This window comes from Ictalurus punctatus, chromosome 8 (assembly GCF_001660625.3).
Source record: "Ictalurus punctatus breed USDA103 chromosome 8, Coco_2.0, whole genome shotgun sequence".
NCBI lineage: Eukaryota > Metazoa > Chordata > Actinopteri > Siluriformes > Ictaluridae > Ictalurus > Ictalurus punctatus.
In genome coordinates this window covers 29,907,853-29,928,902 of record NC_030423.2, presented here as the reverse complement: position 1 = coordinate 29,928,902, position 21,050 = coordinate 29,907,853, and the positions used below count along the sequence as shown (strand labels likewise).

Here is a 21,050-nt window from a genome sequence, read left to right as displayed (position 1 = left end):
CACACCAGCACTCAGCACACACACACACACACACACACACACACACACACACACACACACATGATAAGTGGCTCTATTACTCTGGTGTAGACTGGGTTATGATGAGCGTGACTCGTCTGTTCACCTGAGGCTGATAATGGGCTTTAGAATAAAGCAGAGCTCCGTGTAGATCACGTCATGCATTAGCTAACATCTCTGTGTGTGTGTGTGTGTGTGTGTGTGTGTGTGTGTGTGTGTGTGTGATAGACATAGATTAAAAAAAATGGCTAAAGACGCTCCAAGCAGCCAAGTGCGAAAAGCAATTTGAGACGTAAAAATGGCGAGCTGTGTCGCGTTTAAACGCAGCTTTAGACCAACAGCCTCCATCTTGCTCCATCCTGATGCGTAATTGCTGTAGTACACACTAAACCAAGCGTGTAATTGAAAGCGTGCCGCCGTTCTGCTCGGTCTAAACACGCGCATAAACGCAGGGCGAGAGAATCACACACACTGAACCCTGCTGTAGAGTTCAGTCTCATCAGCACAAACCAAACCTTCTTCTTACACCAACATTTATTTTCAAATAGATACCAAACACCCTGTTTTCTCTTTAGCTCCATTTACACCACGGCGCTGCGGAGTTCTGGTTGGTCCTGATTGGTCAGAAGGTGGTGATTAGTTCTCTATAACAGCAGATCAGATAGTAGCGCAGGTTTATATTAATGCGCTCGTGCTGATACGTTATCGTTTCTATAGTAACGGCTCGTTCACAGCGAACGGATGCTCCACATAAACTGATCAAAAAACGTATGTAATCGTTGATAACGTGTACGGAAGGAGTCTCCAGTGTCAGCGCTGTGTAACAGTCAGAGGTGAAGCTGAAACTTTACATTTTCAACATCTTCATCACACAGTTTACACTCCTCTACTGTTTCACTCTAACACTCTCAACAAGAGAGAATAGAGAGAGAGAATAGAGAGAGAATAGAGAGAGAGAATAGAGAGAGAATAGAGAGAGAGAATAGAGAGAGAGAATAGAGAGAGAATAGAGAGAGAATAGAGAGAGGGAATAGAGAGAGGGAATAAAGAGAGAGATTAAAGAGAGAGAGAGAATAAAGAGAGAGAATAGAGAGAGGGAATAGAGAGAGGGAATAAAGAGAGAGAATAGAGAGAGGGAATAAAGAGAGGGAATAAAGAGAGAGAATAGAGAGAGAGAATAGAGAGAGAATAAAGAGAGAGAATAGAGAGAGAGAATAGAGAGAGAGAATAAAGAGAGAGATTAAAGAGAGAGAGAGAATAAAGAGAGAGAATAGAGAGAGAGATTAAAGAGAGAGAATAAAGAGAGAGAGAATAAAGAGAGAGAGAATAGAGAGAGAGAATAGAGAGAGAGAATAAAGAGAGAGAATAGAGAGAGAGAATAAAGAGAGAGGACTGGAGAGGGAGCGAGTGTTTATAGATGCTATAACGTAAGTGAAAACAGGAACTCATTTCACAGAACATTCAATGTAACTATAAACGGATAAAAAGTATAATGTGTCATTCTTTAATGAATAAAATTTTTAATTGTTGGTAAATTGCTGTTGTATAAGAGGAATAAAACACCTCTAGCAGTACCTGTGGTATCTGTAGCGGTACCTGTGGTATCTGTAACGGTACCTGTGGTATCTGTAGCAGTACCTCTAGCGGTACCTGTGGTATCTGTAGCAGTACCTCTAGCGGTACCTGTGGTATCTGTAGCAGTACCTCTAGCGGGACCTGTTTTACCTGTAGCAGTAGGTGATGGTGGCTGTGATGGACAGCAGCAGGAGGAGTAAAGTGACGCACACAGCAATGGCGACGTTTCTCCTCTTCTCCTGTTCGGCCTGCTGCAGATCCCACCACTCCAAATCATTGTACTGACAACGCTCTCCTATATAACCTAGAACACAGCTACACACGCACGCACACGCACGCACACACACACACACACACACACACACACACACACACACACACACACAGTCCATCATAACAGTACTATTATTATTATTATTATTTTTTTAAAGCAACACTGCCATCTGCTGCTCATTCTTGGTATTACATGCTCTCTCTCTCTCTCTCTCTCTCTCTCTCTCTCTCTCTATTCTCTTTACTGTACATTATAATTAAACGTACTTGCAGGCGTAAATCTCTATCTCGGGAAAGTAGAAACACACAGAGTTGTGGAGACAGTAGGAGTCGTGTGTGGACGGACAGATCTCCACCAGGCCCCCACGCAGCCGCGGAGTCGTCATGTCGAGTGGAGTTGCGGAGCTCGTCCTGGAGGGGGCAGCACTACGCTCCACTGTGTAGTACAACATATCTGATTTAAATACCCACCCTGGGTGCGGCTATTATTATTAGGGGTCAAGAACCGAATGTAGGCACTTATTGTATCTGTTAGCTTCTTATTATGAATATTCTGCTTCTTCTTCTTCCCCAATGGGAGTCTATGGCAGCTCTATGAACCGTAAGTAGGAAAATGATCAACTTTGGCACACTCATAGATATGACCGTATCTATGACCAACTCTATAGCGCCACCACTAGCTCAAAAAATCACTTTTGAAATGGTTATAATTGTTGAACACTTTGTCCTATAGAAAAGAAATTTAGTTCATCAGATTATTCTCCTCATGCTGATCACAGTCCATGTCGTACAGTAAGACTCCATCCGTTACAGTACTCACCATGTTGAAACGTACACTATTCAGTTTTTTGTTACTCCTGGTCCAGATTCTTACCAACATTGGGTAAGATGATCAGTGGACAGAGTCGCATTAAACTGACTCAACAGAACTTTTATATTCGTATCTGTTCAGAAGTTATGATGTCACAAATTTAACGACCCAAAATTAGATCAGAAGCTGTATCTCGACCACACTTTGATCACTCGGGGATTACCCATAATCCCCCTCTCTGCACTTGATGTAAATATGAGAACACTGACCCAGGCGTAACGGCGTCTATAAGCAGCGTTCACTGAGAGTTCGAGCGTGCGGCGTTAACTAGAGTTTACCACTGCAGCTGAATCCCGTTCCCGTGGATCCAACTCTACACCTGCACTCGTATCCACCCAGAGTGTTCACACACACGGCGTTCACATCACACCTGTGCAGCTCCAAACGGCACTCATCTACATCTGTACACACACACACACACACACACACACACACACAAGCATGTCAGAGAAAACCAAAACAGTTCACTACCAGGACCTCCAGTGTGTAGTGTGTGTGTGTGTGTGTGTGTGTGTGTGTGTGTGTGTGTGTGTGTGTGTGTGTGTGTGTTCATTCACCTATGCAGTGGCGTCCATCTGTGTTAAACCCTACTCCACAGTGACAGTAATATCCACCTGGTGTATTTACACACTCCGATTGAGGACTGGTACACTCCGCCAAACCTGTCACACACTCATCAATATCTACACACACACACACACACACACACACACACACACACACACACATGCACACACTAAAGGTTAGTTCGTTTAAAGAAGAAATTTATAAATAATAAATACACAACGAACTATCCTCAGTGCACCAGGTTCTCCATATGGACAGATCAATTATTCAATAATGAATATTTATGAACAAATCATGAATAATTAATTAACAATGATATGTAATGCTTCTTCTCTATTACACAATACACACACACTTATATGGTGGTTATTTATATATTACATTTGTACACACCCACCATGTTTAGATAAACAGGACAACAGATGGCTAACACACACACTCACACACACACACACACACACACACACACACACACACACACACACACACACACACACACACACACTTACCCATACAGAGCTGTCCGTCTCCGGTGAAGCCAATCAGACAACGACACACTGAACCTCCGTCCTCCAGCACACACTGCGCGTTCACATCACAGCTCAGAGAGAAACACTCATCCTGATCTATACAATGAACACACACATCATCACCCCCCCAACACACACACACACACACACACACACACACACACACACACACACACACAAGCTGTTTTTCATCCTCAGTGGTCAGACATGCACTTCTCCTGATTCACAGATAAATATGACACGACGCTGTAGTAGTGTACACGAGACAGCTAAAAGTATGTGCACCCCTGACCCACGTGTGGTTCTCCTCTAAAGTTCGGCTGTATTGTGTACGTAGTGTGTATGAAGCGTCATACCTGACACCATCTTCTCAGTGAAGGGTTCTCCAACAGAGGACAGAGACAGAGGAGAACTCTCATCGTTTAGGGATTTATTCTTCACTCGGTCACTCCATTCTCCATCACCTGACCCTGTGATATAACACACACACACACACACACACACACACACACACACACACACACACACACACACACTAATCTATTAAAATTCTAGCTATGCATTATGGATAGTTTTACTGATGTGTTATGACTCTACAGATGCCCAGGTAGCAGTACTAGTGCAAAAGTCTTAAAATCTAGCGCAGTGTGTAATTTGAGACACAGCCGTCACTATAGCAACCTGTAGATGGTGATGAAGAAGAGGATGAGGATGAAGACGAGGATGAGGATTGTACGTGAAGACAAGTTTTGCCGTCAGCTGATAGGACGTGCTGCGAGTGACAGGAGCAACGAACCAATCCGAGCCTGCTTTCACACAGCTGGGAACACCCCCCGTTTCCATGGAGACAAAGGTCCGCCCCTGAGAGAAAAACACAACATGGCATACCAATGAATATCTATCTCTTTCTTTTTCACTGTCTTTCTGTTTCTGTCTGTCTGTAGGTGTATGTGTGTGTGTGTGTGTCTGTGTGTGTGTGTGTGTGTGTGTGTGTACCTGGTTTAATGAGAGGATGCACTATAACGAGTGAAGCCGGTTGAACAGAATCTACACCGAGCTGTTCCGCATCACTTCCTGTTCTTTTATCAAGATGATAAATGTGATTATCTTCCCGGTTAGTGAACCACAGAGTGTCTTCAAACACCGCCACGTCGAACGGAAGACCTACACACACACACACACACACACACACACACACACACACACACACACACACTCATCTCAATTAGGAAGTTAACTGCTGTACATATTGAATATCGTATTCTTATAGTGGTTAACCTGGTCACATGATTTAAACGTAAATAAATAATGTTAATTAATTTATCAGTTATTTATTATCATAATGAATATTTTTAAAGTTTATTTTTAATTGATGTTAAAAAGCTCGATAGCTCCAAAAATGAGTCAGAAATATTTCTGTAGCTTTACATAACGAGTCTAATGTTTAAATGGTTTATTATATGCTCATGTTTGTATATGTGATCTGTACTGAGCGGGTCTGAGGAACGCTTCCCCTGGCTGCAACACGCTGGAGAACCCCGGTTCTAGAGTACCGTATAGGTTCTGAATGTTTACGAACTGCAGAAAAAAAGAGCAAAGAAAAACAGGTTTAAATAAATAGTGTGAGGGTCTATGGCTCTTAGTGTGTGTGTGTGTGTGTGTGTGTGTGTGTGTGTGTGTGTGTGTGTGTGTGTTAGAAAAGCCTCACCTACTTGCTCGAGTGTGAGTGTGTGTCGGTGCGAGCCGTCCAGTCCCGCTGACCCGATGCTCCCAGCTCCGATGTCAGTCCAGTACAGTGTGTGTGTGTTGTGATCGACGGTGATGCCGCAGGGAGAGACGAGTCCCGAACCCATCAGCACCGTGCGGTCCTCGCCATCCAGACCTGCCCTCCATACCGCCACAGGGAAACCCACATCTGTCCAGAATATCCTCCTACAGAAAAAGACACATACACACACACACACACACACACACACACACACACACACACACACACAAACTGTTTTTCCCCCTCTACATACGGCTGCTTTCACACTTGGCTTTTTTTCCCCAGAAAAATTCTGAGGACTTGTGGGTGCGCGCGTGTGTGTGTGTGTGTGTGTGTGTGTGTGTGTGTGTGTGTGTGAGTCTCACTGAGCTTGAGGGTGAACCGCCACGTCTCTTGGCTGCAGGAGCTTGTCATGAATCAACACCGTACTCTCCAGACCGTTCAGTCGGCTACGAGACACCGAGGACACCCTGAAACCCAGAGCAGTAAATGAACACAGGTGTGTGAGGTGTGTGTGAGATGTGTGTGAGGTGTGTGTGAGATGTGTGTGAGGTGTGTGTGAGGTGTGTGTGAGGTGTGTGTGTGAGGTGTGTGTGAGGTGTGTGTGAGGTGTGTGTGAGGTGTGTGTGAGGTGTGTGTGTGAGGTGTGTGTGTGAGGTGTGTGTGAGGTGTGTGTGAGGTGTGTGAGGTGTGTGTGAGGTGTGTGTGAGGTGTGTGTGAGGTGTGTGTGAGGTGTGTGAGGTGTGTGTGAGGTGTGTGTGAGATGTGTGTGAGGTGTGTGTGAGGTGTGTGAGGTGTGTGTGAGGTGTGTGAGGTGTGTGTGAGGTGTGTGTGAGGTGTGTGAGGTGTGTGAGGTGTGTGTGAGATGTGTGTGAGGTGTGTGAGGTGTGTGTGAGGTGTGTGTGAGGTGTGTGTGAGGTGTGTGAGGTGTGTGTGAGGTGTGTGTGAGATGTGTGTGAGGTGTGTGTGAGGTGTGTGAGGTGTGTGTGTGAGGTGTGTGTGAGGTGTGTGTGAGGTGTGTGTGAGGTGTGTGTGAGATGTGTGTGAGATGTGTGTGAGGTGTGTGTGAGGTGTGTGAGGTGTGTGTGTGAGGTGTGTGTGAGGTGTGTGTGAGGTGTGTGTGAGGTGTGTGTGAGATGTGTGTGAGGTGTGTGTGAGGTGTGTGAGGTGTGTGTGAGGTGTGTGTGAGGTGTGTGTGTGAGGTGTGTGTGAGGTGTGTGTGAGGTGTGTGTGAGGTGTGTGTGAGGTGTGTGTGTGAGGTGTGTGTGTGAGGTGTGTGTGAGGTGTGTGTGAGGTGTGTGTGTGAGGTGTGTGTGAGGTGTGTGTGAGGTGTGTGTGAGGTGTGTGTGAGGTGTGTGTGAGGTGTGTGTGTGAGGTGTGTGTGAGGTGTGTGTGAGGTGTGTGTGCGCTCCTGCAGTGTAGCCGTGTTTACCCTCGGTCTGTCCAGTACAGTCTGCGGTTGATCCAGTCCACAGCGAGTCCCTCAGGTGAGACGAGATCCGTGATCAGCACTTCTGTCTCACCTCCATCTACAGACACGCTCTCGATCTGTCTACGCTCAGTATCAGCAAAATACACCTGACCCACACACACACACACACACACACACACACACACACAGCTAAGTCCAAACTCTAGTAACTAGTCTAGTAACACTAGGGTTGTGCGACATGACAAATAAAAATCATATCCTGATATTTCAATGTTACAATTATACGATACACAATATTTATAACAATATACAGTGTTGCATTTAAAAATAAACATTTTAACATTTTAATTATGATTTTATTTATTGACTAAAAGCAAAGGAACATGGAGCAGGAGGACATCTGACAATTTCTAAAGTTCAAACAGTAAAACACTTAATCGATTCAGCAGATTGATATTTAATTAAAAAAAAAAAAAGTTATAAAAAGATATCATGATAAGTGTATTGTGATATAATTAATCATCATATCGTCCAGCCCTAATAACAAGAGCTGCGTTCACGTTAATATCACGTTAATATCACGTTAATATCAGTCTCTAGGGAATCCTGAACTTCAAGGACCGTCCTTTCATTCCCAACAGAGTTTATGTATATATATATATATATATATATATATATATATATATATATATATATATATATATATATATATATATATAGTTTACTCTGTATTGTGTTGTGTTATTAAACTATGTTGATCTTTTTCGAGCTGGTTTCCTGTCTCGTACTCCATCCACTGTCTGATATGTGTGGGTTTGTTGAGTCAAATTTCTCAATAAAAACCGTCCTCATTTCCGCTCTTCTTCTCTAACGGCACGAAAGAGCCTGGAAATCACTCCTCTGTGTGTTACGTGTTATCTTCTCTACTGCCTTCACTCAATAAGAACATACTGTTAAACAGATATTCAAGAATTATGATGATATCTTGTTGGAGATGTTAAACATGACAAAAATATTAGTTGTGTTTTATTCACAATGGGGGAAAAAAATCATAGTGAAAGACATGATGATGTAGTCGCAGGTTCCGGCCACAAGAGGGAACTAGCGGCACACATGACTGTGTAGTGATGTGAGTCCCTTACACGTGTGTATGTGTGTGTGTGTGTGTGTGTGTGTGTGTGTGTCTAAATGTATTTAGTGAGGCCCCAAAAAGAAACATAGCTCCTCACAATCATAGGCACATGTCAAATGTCCTTACAATCACCAGGTCCTCACAAAAATAAATGGTTTTTACAGCTTTTATTTGACACTATAAAATAGACAAAATATTTTCTTCTGGTTTCTGAGTTTAGGCTAGAATTAGGGTTAGGTTTAGAACGAATTACCTACAGAAATATTTATGTCAAAGGAAGGTCCTCACAATGATAGGACAGTGTCAAATGTCCTTATAATCACCTGGTCCTCACAAAAACACGGAGATTTTAACTTAAATTTTTTTGTTACTGAGATTCAGGTTGTCACGACACGGGACTTGAGCAGAAGCAGGTGCAGATCAAAGTCTTTATTTTAAACGTGAATCAATAAACAAGGAAAACGTGGTCTAGACAGGAAAACGAGAATCTGGAAGCGAGGCATGAAACTGAACAGGACATGAAAACAAGACCGCTTAGCACACGTAACGTGCTCACCATTCCAACACTCATTCAACATAAATACTGCGCGAAGTGCACGGTAACACGAGGGATTTAAATAACCAACATAATTAAACAGACACCTGGAGTAAATCAACCACTGTTTAAACACACAGAGGTTGCGTGTCCATATATAAGAGTTCGGTTACGTGCACGCGCGCACTCAGAAGCCGCGCCGCAGTGCCATCTGCCGGCGAGGGCGTAACACAGGTCATGTTTAGGGGTGTTACGATTAGGTGTAGCTTCTCATCAATTAGCCAATATTTATGTCAGGGGAAGGTCCTCAGAAAGGTAATGCGTGTGTGTGTGTGTGTGTGTGTGTGTGTGTGTGTGTGTGTTATACTCTGTTCTGCACAGGGTCGTAATCCACAGTCATGATGGATCGCTTAGATTCATTCATCAGACTCCTGCTGTCTGATCCATCTACATTCACGATCCTCACGTCCACCATGTTAGCAAAGAGCATCAATGCTGGAGGACCTGAGAAAGAAAGAAAGAAAGAAAGAAAGAAAGAAAGAAAGAAAGAAAGAAAGACATGCTCTGAAAACCTTACCTTTCTTCTATACTGAATATTAATTTTCTTATTAATGTGGCTGTTCTATAAAAAAAACTTAGGCATAAAGGAACCCACGTCTAACCTTTATGAAGAAATCCAGGTCTTATGAATATGCAAATGATCTGAAAACATTATGACATTTCAGGGTCTAGTTCGGTCTGTATTTACAGAGTTTAAAGTAGGACGATATTATTTTTGCACCACAAAGTTTTATCTTTCCTCTAATATTCAGCCTTTAGACTTTGAGAGGCGGGGCTTAATATACTGTAGGAAATCTAGATTTTATGAATATGCAAATTAGGTACACCACCTAGCATACGCATGTACCTGATAAACTGTTGCATGGCCTGACTGGGTGTTGTATTGTATGATGCACAAACACGGACAGGTTTAATATGTTGTGTTCAAACAGAAATTCGAAGTCACTAGGCAACAAGGAAATGTAGGTTGTGAGTTGCTAAGCAACTAGGACCATTAGACACCAAGCAAATTTCACTATTTTCAAGTGGCTTCACAACATCTTACAACATGTTTATGACAGGGTTATGGTGTATGAAATCTCACAGGGCTGACTGTGTGTGTGTGTGTGTGTGTGTGTGTGTGTGTGTGTGTGTGTGTGTGTGTGTATGTGTGTGTGTGTGTATGTGGTCTTGCCTGGAGCTTTGCATTGTTTGCCATCTGGCTGTAGTTGGTATCCGGGTTGGCACTCACACTCCCACCTCCCGGGCGACAACGTCACACACACCTGACTACAGCCACCTCGATCCACAGACACACACCCTGAGATGAACAGAAACAGGGATTCAGTCAGCACACACACACACACACACACACACACACACACACACGCACCCACGCACCCACGCACCTGTGCAGGAACGTCCATCAGGATGTAGGGAGGAGCCAACTGGACACACACACACATCGCCCTCTACTGTGTGTGTGCAGGCGTGTTCACACAGTGTACCATTCTCCACACATGGTTTCATTTCTACACACACACACACACACACACACACACCTTAAATTTACTGTTTTAAAGCAATCATCACAACAATTTAAAAACTTCAGTGTATAGCGTGTGTGTGTGTGTGTGTGTGTGTGTGTGTGTGTGTGTGTGTGTGTGTTATAATAACATCCTCACCTCTGCAGGTTCTGTGGTCGGCCAGAAGAACGTATCCTTCAGGGCAGGTGCAGAAATAAGAACCCGGAACGTTCTCACACCCCAGAGAGCAGCCGTGATTCCACAAAGCACACTCGTTTATATCTGAAACACGTCCCACGTTCACAGTGTACAGTGTAACTGCGGTGTTACACAAATATAGCTATAATAACGGTTACAAAATAATATCTCAATATATCAGCAATAAAAATGATTAAAAATGTATTGAATAAAGTTACTACAACAAAATAAAAAATATTCATGTATACAGTCTGATAAAAAGGAACTACAGTTAAATATGAATTATTATTATTATTATTATTATTATTATTATTATTATTATTATTATTATTATTATTATAGTGCCTCAAAGATCATTGCTTGTATCTATATAATAATAATAATAATAATAATAATAATAATAATAATAATAATAATAACATTGCATAACATACATACAAGCAGTGATCTTCGGGGTCCAAGCACTGGATCGCGTCATTGTAATTGCATGAACATTGGTGTTTACATCATGTTAGACATTTTTAGACAAATTTCGAAATTCGGCCGAGAGCGGTTCATCTCCTCAGACTCGGAACTTTCAGACAGAAAGAAAAACTTAACCTCCAAACCCCAAAATCTGTTCTGGGAAACGGGATCTACTGTCTTATGCAGCTCAGGAATTTATTATACACTACCTTCACAGGAGTCGCCGTGTTTGCTGAGCGCGAAGCCGGGTTTGCACTTACAATGACCGCTAGAGCTGGAACACACATTCACACACTCGTCTGTCTCACACACTACACACATACACACACACACACACACATTGAGCACATGACGTTTTAATGCAAATCAGGCATTTAGTCACAAAACGCTCTTCATTATACACACAGCTCTACCAGGAAGTGCAGTGTGTAAAGCAAGTGTGTGTGTGTGTGTGTGTGTGTGTGTGTGTGTGTGTGTGTGTATGAAACCGACTCAGGAGTGTATAAGGGAAGAACAACCAGATAAACTCTTTCTCCCGACGCCCCTTCAGGTAGGCTGGTAAAGATGATCTGAAGTGATGATGATAAAATATAAGTGAATATAGTGAGATAATAAAAGTGAGACGTTTTACCCGGAGTGAACGCAGCACGGGTTTCCACCACAGGCTGATTCCGCAGATGGATGACTTTAACGTCAGCAGGAACGCTCGGCATCTTTTTGGAGTTCACCTTCTCAGGAGGTTCTCCCGTGTTCCTGTTAACTCTCATTACACTCTGTGACGCAGAGTCTGTCACGTACACGTAATCCCAGAAAAGCGACATCTTCGGAGACTTTCTTCTGCTGGATTTCAACGAGGGAGGTAATCGAATTTGTAAATTCCTGTTTTCCATAGGCGTCAAAAAATTGTGAAATTTGTGTTGATAGGCAACTGGGCAATATGGACGCCGAACATGACTCAGCCAAATGATTTAGCTAGCTAAATCATAAAGACAAAATGGAAACATCAACATTTCTCTCAGATGTGTTGGTGAAGTACTAAGAAAAGTTTCAGCATGGATAAATTTACACTGCGCATGCGCTTAGCATGAACCGCTAACTGGAACGTGAAATGTCAACATGGCACATGACACATGGCTGTTTTTCATGCATTTGTTAATTTATTGTCAATTTATCCAATAAAAAAAAAAAATTGTTTATCAATTAAAATACTTTCAGTAATGTAGTTTTTAGAATGAATACAATCTTAATCAATTAAAGCCTTTAAAAGACTAGTTTTAGTCCAAACTTCAGTGAAATTAGGATTCCTTTTTTATTTATGACACGCATAATTAAACTTTAAAATTGTATGACGTTATTTAAAATAATAATAATAATAATAATAATAATAATAATAATAATAATAATAATAATAACTGCAATAATCCCAGCTTTCAGTATGCATTTTCTCACAATGATTAATCTGTTAACTCATTCATATAACGTATTTCTGGACTTTTAATTTAATTTGTCTTTATTACAAGCAATATATTGATGATGTAGTGAATGAGTACAGAGACTTAAAGATCTTTAATTACTGGTTTTATTTACAGGTTTTCATTTTTTAAATGGCCTTTTATCTTATTAAATATGCAGTGTAGGAAGTTCAATACTTTTTTCCCGTGTCATTCCACTTTATTACACATAACTTTATTTATGGACTTTAATGTTGTGAAGTCTTCATATTTCCAGATTTCTTGAGTTAACACTGATGTCTGGTCAATATTTCATGTGAATAACCTCACTGGAAATATATTTACTGATAAAGTTGTTGACGCGTTCAATACGTATTTCCCCCACTGTATATATATATATATATATGTTCAATAAATATAATATAATAACAAAACATATATTTATAAAATGATCTATACATATACGTTACTCTTATGTCATAATAAAGCTGTATCTCTCAGACACTAATTAGCTGATACTGATTCGCTAAAATTATGCGCCTAATAATTAAAAATATATATATATTATGTTTTTATAACTATGTGAACAGTTCTTGTGATTGGACTCAGACATTCTCACCTGAATGTGTGATCTGATTAAACGATTTGCTCCAGTTCTCGAGTCTCACCTTAATCTCTGGTTGATGACGTTAACGCCGTTGCCGTTATAATCACAGGAGCCGAGGGTGCTGAGCCCGTTCACACCGTGCCGAATCCAGAACAGCTTTCTGTCCACCGCATCAGCAGCCAAACACAACATGCTGTCCGGGGTTTTCAGCACCGTGGTGATCAGAGCTCCCGTCAGATCCGAGCGCTGGATACTGAACGTCACGCCGGCCGACAACCAAAACACATACCTATAATAATCACAAACATTTACTTATTACTTATTACAACAGGTCAGTTAGTTCAGTCACTAAAACGAGATCAACACGCCATTGTTCTCCACCAATAGGAATTCAGTGCAGTGAGTTCTAATTGGCTGAGAGGAATATAGATTATAACACATGGTATATGGTATTTTCCTGCGATCATTTTCACATTCATTTGTGTATCCTGCACATTTAGTAAAATAAACACAAACAACATGACTAAATCTATTAATTAATACAAAAATAAAAGTAAACAGCAATTAGGAAGACAGATGACAAGAGATAAAGTTTTTAATTTCAGCTAAAATAAATTCATTATTCACTACATGTATTATTTTGCAATTGTAGAATTATTTCATCATTAATTGTTTTTTTTTTTAAATGTATCATTATTTAATTCATCATTATATTAATGCATTTAATATCATTCCCACACTATTTCTCTTAATTACTTAATTTTAAATTGCATTCATTATTATGATATTAATGAATATTAATATTATAATACTTTCACCAATTTAAATTTAACAACTTTATTGTCCTTTCACCATCCACAGTGTATAATTTCGTTAATTTTCATAATTGTGAGCGAACGCAAGGTCACGTTATGTTTAAACGTATAAGTATATACAGTGTATCACAATAACTGACCTAGCACAATACTGTACTTGAAAAAATCGAATCCTGCCTTTAAAATGAAATAAACGTTATTAAAAACACCGCCTACGCTGCCATTGTGAACGAAACACAACAATAATAACATTTCGTCAGGTACTAACAGCTAATATTAGCGTATATTTAGTTACGAGCGTAGAGAGAAAATATTTCCCAGAAACGTACGCAATCCCTTAAATATACCACGACTAACTCAGCATTAAATTAAACCTTATTTCTCATTTAAATAAAGCTGCCTTCACGCCCGTCCTGCCAGAAATGTTCTGATAAGATTTAAGTCGTAATTTTGTGCGTTAATTCTTCAGTTCTTCATTTGCATTCAGTAAAACAAAATAAACTTCTTGTCGTAGATGATACAAAAAAAAACCCCACGACCAAATGCGCTTAAACACACACCACATCGTAATCATCACCTCTGACGTTTGTCTGTTGCCCAAGTGCTAGCCAACCGCTAACCCAATGTGTTGGTTAGCAAGTGACGAGCAGCACATTGATAGATATCTGTGAGCAGAAGAAGACTCAGTCTGTGTGAGACAGGCAGATTTAACATCTACGTGACAGCCACGTCTGGAAAAATGTGACCGTCTGAAGTGCCAGAGCTCACTAGCTTATCATATCATGCTAGCATGCTAACAGGGTTCTTAGCCGTTTGCTCGTCAGGCGGTTTCCTCATCTGCCATGTGTGATTCAGTCTTTAACCAGATTTAAACAAATACTACACATGTTGTTGTGAGTATTTGAACTTTTTATCTTTTGTGTGACTAGCTAGATATGCTAACTCATGTGCGCCTTTTTATTTACCACAGGTATCTGATTTTGTATCACAGTAACAACAACAACAACAACAACAACAACAACAACAACAAACTGCCACACTTTTTTTAATCCACTCTTGTTTGGTTGTGGGTGTTTGTGCTGAATTTTCCTCCTTGACTAGCTGGAAATGCTAACTCATATCCCGATGTAGGTTTTTCATCATAGGTATGTAAAAATATACATCATATTAAACTAGAATTTCATTTTTTATTTTTTAGAATTATCATCATTTTTTAAAATCATTTTTTTTTTTGTATATCATTTGAATCAAAATGCCAAGTTGAAAACGTGATTTGGAATTTTTGACCTGCTGTGTAAAAAAGTATTTTTTTTTTTTCACTATTTATTCTTATTTTTATTTTATTATTTCTAATATTTATTTATTTTTTTGCACTGAAGCCAAGCATGCAGGGTGAATGTACGACACCTTATATTAAGGAATGTTGTGTTTATTATTATACACTCATGTTCAGTTGTAAAAGAGATCATGTGACTCTACGAGACCAATCACAGAACGATAGACAGGCTTTATTTATTTATTTATTTTGAGTATTTCTGGTTTCGGTCCTGATAAATCTTCTGCGCTATCAGTGGTTAAAACCAGACCAACACTGTGATAAACCTTTTCGTTTTGAAATCGTGGACACGGCCTCAGACTCTTTCTCAGTTTTTTTTTTTTTTTTTTTTTTTTTGTCCTCTGCCATCTAGGATTCGTTTTTTAAGATTTAAACAAACTTCGTGGTATTTGCACTGACCTTTTGGCTCTCGTTGTTTGACAAGCTGGATGTGCAAACACAAGTGAGTGTGTGGTTTCACTTTTGTACACACACTGTGCTATGTGAAAGGACTAAACTCCTGTGTGTTGTGCTATTATAGTAAATTAATCAGTGACAGCATGGTGTGATAGAGAGGAGTTTACCTTCTGTTACCAAGTGTTATATTCCTCTTTTACCACAGCAAATGATCAAAGACTGGCATATAATACTTTTTTATCCATCTGTAGTTACATTTATTGTTGTGGAACAATAAAAGTTAGTTCCTGATACCTACAAGCTTCCACTCTTCTCATTCTGAGGCCTACAAGCTTCCACTCTTCTTATCCTGAGGCCCACGAGCTTCTAGGATTCTCATTCTGAGATCTACAAGCATCCAGTCTTCTCATCTAGAGCCCTGCAAGCTTCCACTCTTCTCCTGGTCCACGTGACTCCACATACCAAAGTGTCCTTGGGCAAGACACTGAATCCTAAGTTGCTCCCGATGGCAAGCTAGCGCCTTACATGTCAGCTCTGCTTCCATTGGTGTGTGTGTGTGTGTGTGTGTGTGTGTGAATGGGTGAATGGGAGCCAGTGTAAAGCGCTTTGTAGAACTGCTAAGATTAAAAAAGCGCTATATAAGTGCAGACCATTTACCATTTAGCAAATAATTCTGTGATTTGCAGCTGCACTACAGTCAGAGCTGCAGTTATAGAAAATGAATCAACAGTGCTGTGGTACAAAATAAATAAAGGACTGGAATGTGGATTAGGATTGTTTTTACCCTGCGTTTGGATCAATAACCACGCTGCTCGGCCGAGTCAGGTCTCTCAGGACGGTTTTCACGTCGTGTCCGTCTGTGTCCGCTCTCCGGATCGTCCCTGTTTTCCTGCTGCTCCAGTACACCGAGTTCTCTCTCCAGTCCACAGCCAGGCCTGAGATTCCTTTCCCCAGTGACAGAAGCTTCTAGAAAGATGTGACAAATTCTCTCAGGACGCGAACAACGATAAATAAATCCTAACAGAATTTCTAAAGCTGTACGTTACACAAAGGCTGCTGCTCCTGCGTTCATATAAGGGTAAAACAAATGTCAGTTCATCTCAATGATGATCAGTTTAAACGATTTTGATATAAATGGAGCTCTCTCAAGCTCGAGGTTCCAGAAACGGACAGAATTGAGCACATTTTTACACTTTTATTCCATATTGTTACTGTCACAGTTTGTATTCACATCTTTTCTTCCATTTCGCAAGAAATTAAACATAATCCAACACATACTGTATGGACCTCTGTCATATAATTAGATCTTTAAAATCACCTGAGAGTGGGTCCCATCCAAGTCGACCCGACTCAGGACGCCTGTGTGTGTGTCGACCCAATACACTCTTCCCTCCCTGTAGTGGAAGTCCATCAGGACGGCGTTTCCCACACCAGACGCGAGCCTTTGTTGGCCGCCGCCGTCCAGGTTGATCCGGAGGATGACGTTTCTGAGGCCAACGAGCAGATACGGCTCGGGATCTTTACACAAAACCGTATCAGTGTTACTTCATTAATAACGCTTACATTAACATTCTTACATTAACATTAACATTAACATTACGGTGAGCACACGGGGGCTTAGGTTAGCACGTTCGCCTCACACCCCCAGGGTCGGGGGTTCGATTCCCACCGTGGCCCTGTGTGTGTGGAGTTTGCATGTTCTCCCCGTGCTGCGGGGGTTTCCTCCGGGTACTCCGGTTTCCTCCCCCAGTCCAATGGTAGGCTGACTGGCGTGTCCAAAGTGTATGAATGGGTGTGTGGGTGTGTATGTGATTGTGCCCTGCGATGGATTGGCACCCTGTCCAGGGTGTACCCCGCCTTGTGCCCCATGCTCCCTGGCATAGGCTGCAGGTTTCGCGTGACCCTGAAGAAAAGGATAAGCGGTGTAGAAGATGGATGGATGTATGGATGGATTAACATTACGTACATTACATCAAATCCCATAAAGATAAGCAGTACTTTTGCAAATTAGAATATAGATCTTAGAAACATTATTTCTAATTATTGTATTAATAAACGATGTCTAATGTTTAATATTACTAAGGTTTGTAATCCCGATAAAATAAAGGCTCCTCCCTAAACTAATAAGATTAATCGGTATTTTATTTTCAAAGTGATCCTGCAAACCTGAGATCCATAAACTCCTGCAATGTTCCTCTGGAGATCCACAAGCTTCGACATTATCATCCAGAGGTCTACAAGCTTCTAGTCTTCTCACCCTGAGGTCTACAATCTTGGACTTCCACTAATCACTAAATCTTGGACTTCCACTAAAATTCATGAGCGGCTTTGTGTTGAACGACAAAAGGACCGTCAGTAAACAAAAGGCTTTGTGGTGAATAACCAAATCACTGTTTACTTTGGTGATAGAGATTTTGTGACACTGTCTTTTTCCTGAAAAAGCATTCACGCTGAATTACTGTCACTCAGTGACACACTGCTTCTCGCTGTAATGGGCTGAAGTTCACAGACAGCGCTGAGTCCTGAGGAAGAAAAGCCGCCGTTTCCCGAGCAACCCGTGTGATAATGGAAGCTTTGTGGAGGGTCAGTGCAGTGTTGCCAGGCTGGAGCAATAGAACAGAGAACACGCAGAACGCAGTACGACACGATGTGTAGCACGTTTCAGAAAGAACCTTTCAGAATCACCCAGTCCATCATCTGCTGATGCACCACGACTTTTTATTATAATTTACCAAAGAACAAATTATAAAAAATGGTTTACTGACCACAAAATCAAGGTCCTGCCATGACCATCCCAGTCCCCTGACCTGAACCCCATAGAAAACCTGTGGGGTGAACTGAAGAGGAGAGTCCACCAGCGTGGACCTCCAAATGTGAAGGATGTGGAGAGATTCTGTATGGAGGAACGCTCTCAGATCCCTCGCCATGTATTCTCCAACCTCATCAGGCATTATAGGAGAAGACTCAGAGCTGTTATCTTGGCAGAGGGACGTAGCACAAAGTATTGACTAAAAGGGTGCCAATAATTATTGCACACCTATATTTAACAAATATTTTTTGATAAACCTGTGTTTTGTTTTCAATTGTTTGATATCCATGAGAGCAGAGTCTTTTGGTGAACAATTTTTCAGTTTTCTTTTCTCATATTTACCAAGGGTGCCAATATTAGTGGAAGGCACTCTATCTATCTATCTATCTATCTATCTATCTATCTATCTTTTTTCTGATAGGTCACTAGTCATGTCACAACGTTGACATTCCTTAACATGACAGAACACGTGGTATTTCCATTAGCGCTATGCTAAGTGCAATTAGTGTAATTTTATTCATACAAAGTGTTTTCTTAATAATCTCCCAACACTTCTGAGGAAAACATTGGTACTCTCTATAGTTTTATGTGGTTTCTACTGCCACTGTGCCCTCACATATTTGTATAAAATACTTAACAGCTATGAGATAGCAAACTAAGAGTGTGCGTTTCCCAGTTGCCTAGCGACAGTGTTCTCACAACTTGAAGTGCGTGAAAAGCACGTGGTGTGTTTACTTTCGATGTGTGTAAAGTTTGAAGTCATTTTCTGTGATAATCTTCAATATAAATGTGTTTTTTTATTCAACATTATATGACTTTATCGCTTTATTTTAGCGCTGTCTGATCCAAAACGGAAGATCAATGTATTTTAGTTGGTTTACGTAACCAGAAACCAGAAAAACAAACAAACAAACAAACAAACAAACAAACAAACAAACAAAAATGATCTACAGCAGTTTGATTCAGGAACTTTTACAGTTTCCAAAACACAAAAGATTTTCTAGATGTTTCTAGATTATTTGAATAATACTGTAAATCTGTCCCAACATTTTGGTCATCTCCCTGTAATGACCAGCACCTGATAGTCAGTCAGTCAGTACACACCCTAAGTGTGATTAAATTCAGTTAAATTTTATTTATATACTGTAGATATCATCACAAAGCAGTTTAACAGAATTCCAGATGTTGATTTAGATCACAGAAGTGACAGCGGTGAAGAAAAATCCCTGAGACGACATGAGGGAGAAACCTTAAGAGAACCCTTAAGAGAAGTCGGACTCCTTCAAGCCAACGTTTGACCAAAATCTATGATTATTTCTGACTGATTAACCAGAAGACTGAGGCGTATATGTTACTCACCCATACAGCTCTGGTTTCCCGCCATCCAGCAAGATGTGGATGTATCAGCGCGGCCGTTCTCCACCCAGAAAATCAGGTATAAAACCGCTGCTAATCTCCCCGAAAACATAATCCTGCTTCGCCGTTTACGCGCCTCTGAGATCAGTCTCCACTGGGAACAAACGGCAGGCATGACCTCCGCACATGTCTGCTCCACGAGGGTCAGGAGAGCGTGAAAGTGAGAGGGGACGCCAGACAAGTCTATAGTGACCTAACACTATAGTATATGACCTGGAGAGACCTGCGAGACAATACCACAGCAGTCAGGACAAAACTTCTACACTCTCAACACTACGCTCTCACTCTCTCCACTCGCTCCCTCACTTCTGTGTGTCCTCTAACTGTTTTGGAAGCAAAGTATGAAATTCCTGACAGCCCAGTGGTGAATGTGACACATGCCGAGGTTCGTCTGCGCTCGGTTTTGATATCTAGTGCGTGCTCTTTTTCTTCCACTGTTAAAGTCTGAACCTGTGTTCAGAATGCACAAACTGTCGACAACTCTGTGTGTGTGTGTGTGTGTGTGTGTGTGTGTGTGTGTGTTATGCAATGCAATAAGAGGAGACAATTGCTTGGACCCAAAATCGCTTCTATAAACCAGACCAGTGCAGTACATTCAGGCCTCTTTCACTCAATTACTTTCAGACATGTAGATAAATATAATAAACAATCGATTAAATACATAATCATAAATATTATCACTAAAAGCCTGCTCCCTGCATTATTCGACCCAAACACTGCACTAAACCAAACTGTAGAAGTTCAGGTCACAGGACAAGAGCACTTTATCAGACCTGGCTGTTTTTATGTTGTTGTTGTTGTTTACCCGGTCATCTGACTGCATTATTGTTATCCACATCAACATCGCTGTTCCTGCTGAGGGACAAATACGATGGCATGTGCACACACACAACAGCAGCCCTGTGTTCCCACATTACCAGACAGGAAAAGTACATGACTGTGCGACTTTGTCCTGACAGAATTAAACAAGGAATTTTAAAAAATCTGCATTCAACCCCTGAGCATTTAAAATAAGATAAAATAATAATAATAATATATATATATATATATATATATATATATATATATATATATATATATATATATATATATATATATATATATATATATATATGTGTGTGTGTGTGTGAGTGTGTGTGTGTGTGTGTGTGTAATTATTATATTACAATTTCAGTTAAATTTTTGTGACCGTGGCTTGTTAGTTTTTATTTATTTATTTTTTTATAACACATCTGAATGTTGTACTCATGGCAATTTCTAACACATTTACATTATATATTTCATAATAAAT

General features: G+C 40.7%; 1 protein-coding gene across 6 annotated transcripts in view; it reads right to left on the bottom strand.

The window, feature by feature from the left end:
• Positions 1-20,736, bottom strand: part of egf (epidermal growth factor) — a 23,798-nt gene extending 3,062 nt beyond the window's left edge. For 2 of the 6 annotated variants that reach the window (XR_008396912.1, XM_053682334.1), the window contains exons 1-21: positions 19,703-20,735; positions 16,853-17,052; positions 16,319-16,500; positions 13,049-13,276; positions 11,561-11,769; positions 11,139-11,240; positions 10,426-10,548; positions 10,150-10,272; positions 9,936-10,061; positions 9,069-9,205; positions 7,035-7,180; positions 5,968-6,072; positions 5,543-5,766; positions 4,831-4,998; positions 4,516-4,695; positions 4,191-4,304; positions 3,814-3,930; positions 3,295-3,420; positions 3,016-3,138; positions 2,134-2,302; positions 1,744-1,908 (exon numbers count right to left, since the gene is read on the bottom strand). Coding sequence is in view for 5 of the 6 variants with exons in the window: in XM_053682334.1 (XP_053538309.1) it covers positions 1,744-1,908; positions 2,134-2,302; positions 3,016-3,138; positions 3,295-3,420; positions 3,814-3,930; positions 4,191-4,304; positions 4,516-4,695; positions 4,831-4,998; positions 5,543-5,766; positions 5,968-6,072; positions 7,035-7,180; positions 9,069-9,205; positions 9,936-10,061; positions 10,150-10,272; positions 10,426-10,548; positions 11,139-11,240; positions 11,561-11,769; positions 13,049-13,276; positions 16,319-16,500; positions 16,853-17,052; positions 19,703-19,874 (3,239 nt within the window). In the remaining variant the exon portion in view is untranslated. Of the gene's footprint in view, positions 1-1,743; positions 1,909-2,133; positions 2,303-3,015; positions 3,139-3,294; positions 3,421-3,813; positions 3,931-4,190; positions 4,305-4,515; positions 4,696-4,830; positions 4,999-5,542; positions 5,767-5,967; positions 6,073-7,034; positions 7,181-9,068; positions 9,206-9,935; positions 10,062-10,149; positions 10,273-10,425; positions 10,549-11,138; positions 11,241-11,560; positions 11,770-13,048; positions 13,277-16,318; positions 16,501-16,852; positions 17,053-19,702 lie in introns of those variants that run through there. The other 4 variants (XM_053682335.1, XM_053682337.1, XM_053682336.1 and 1 more) reach the window with 4 other exon arrangements.
• Between the last annotated feature and the right edge of the window lie 314 nt (positions 20,737-21,050).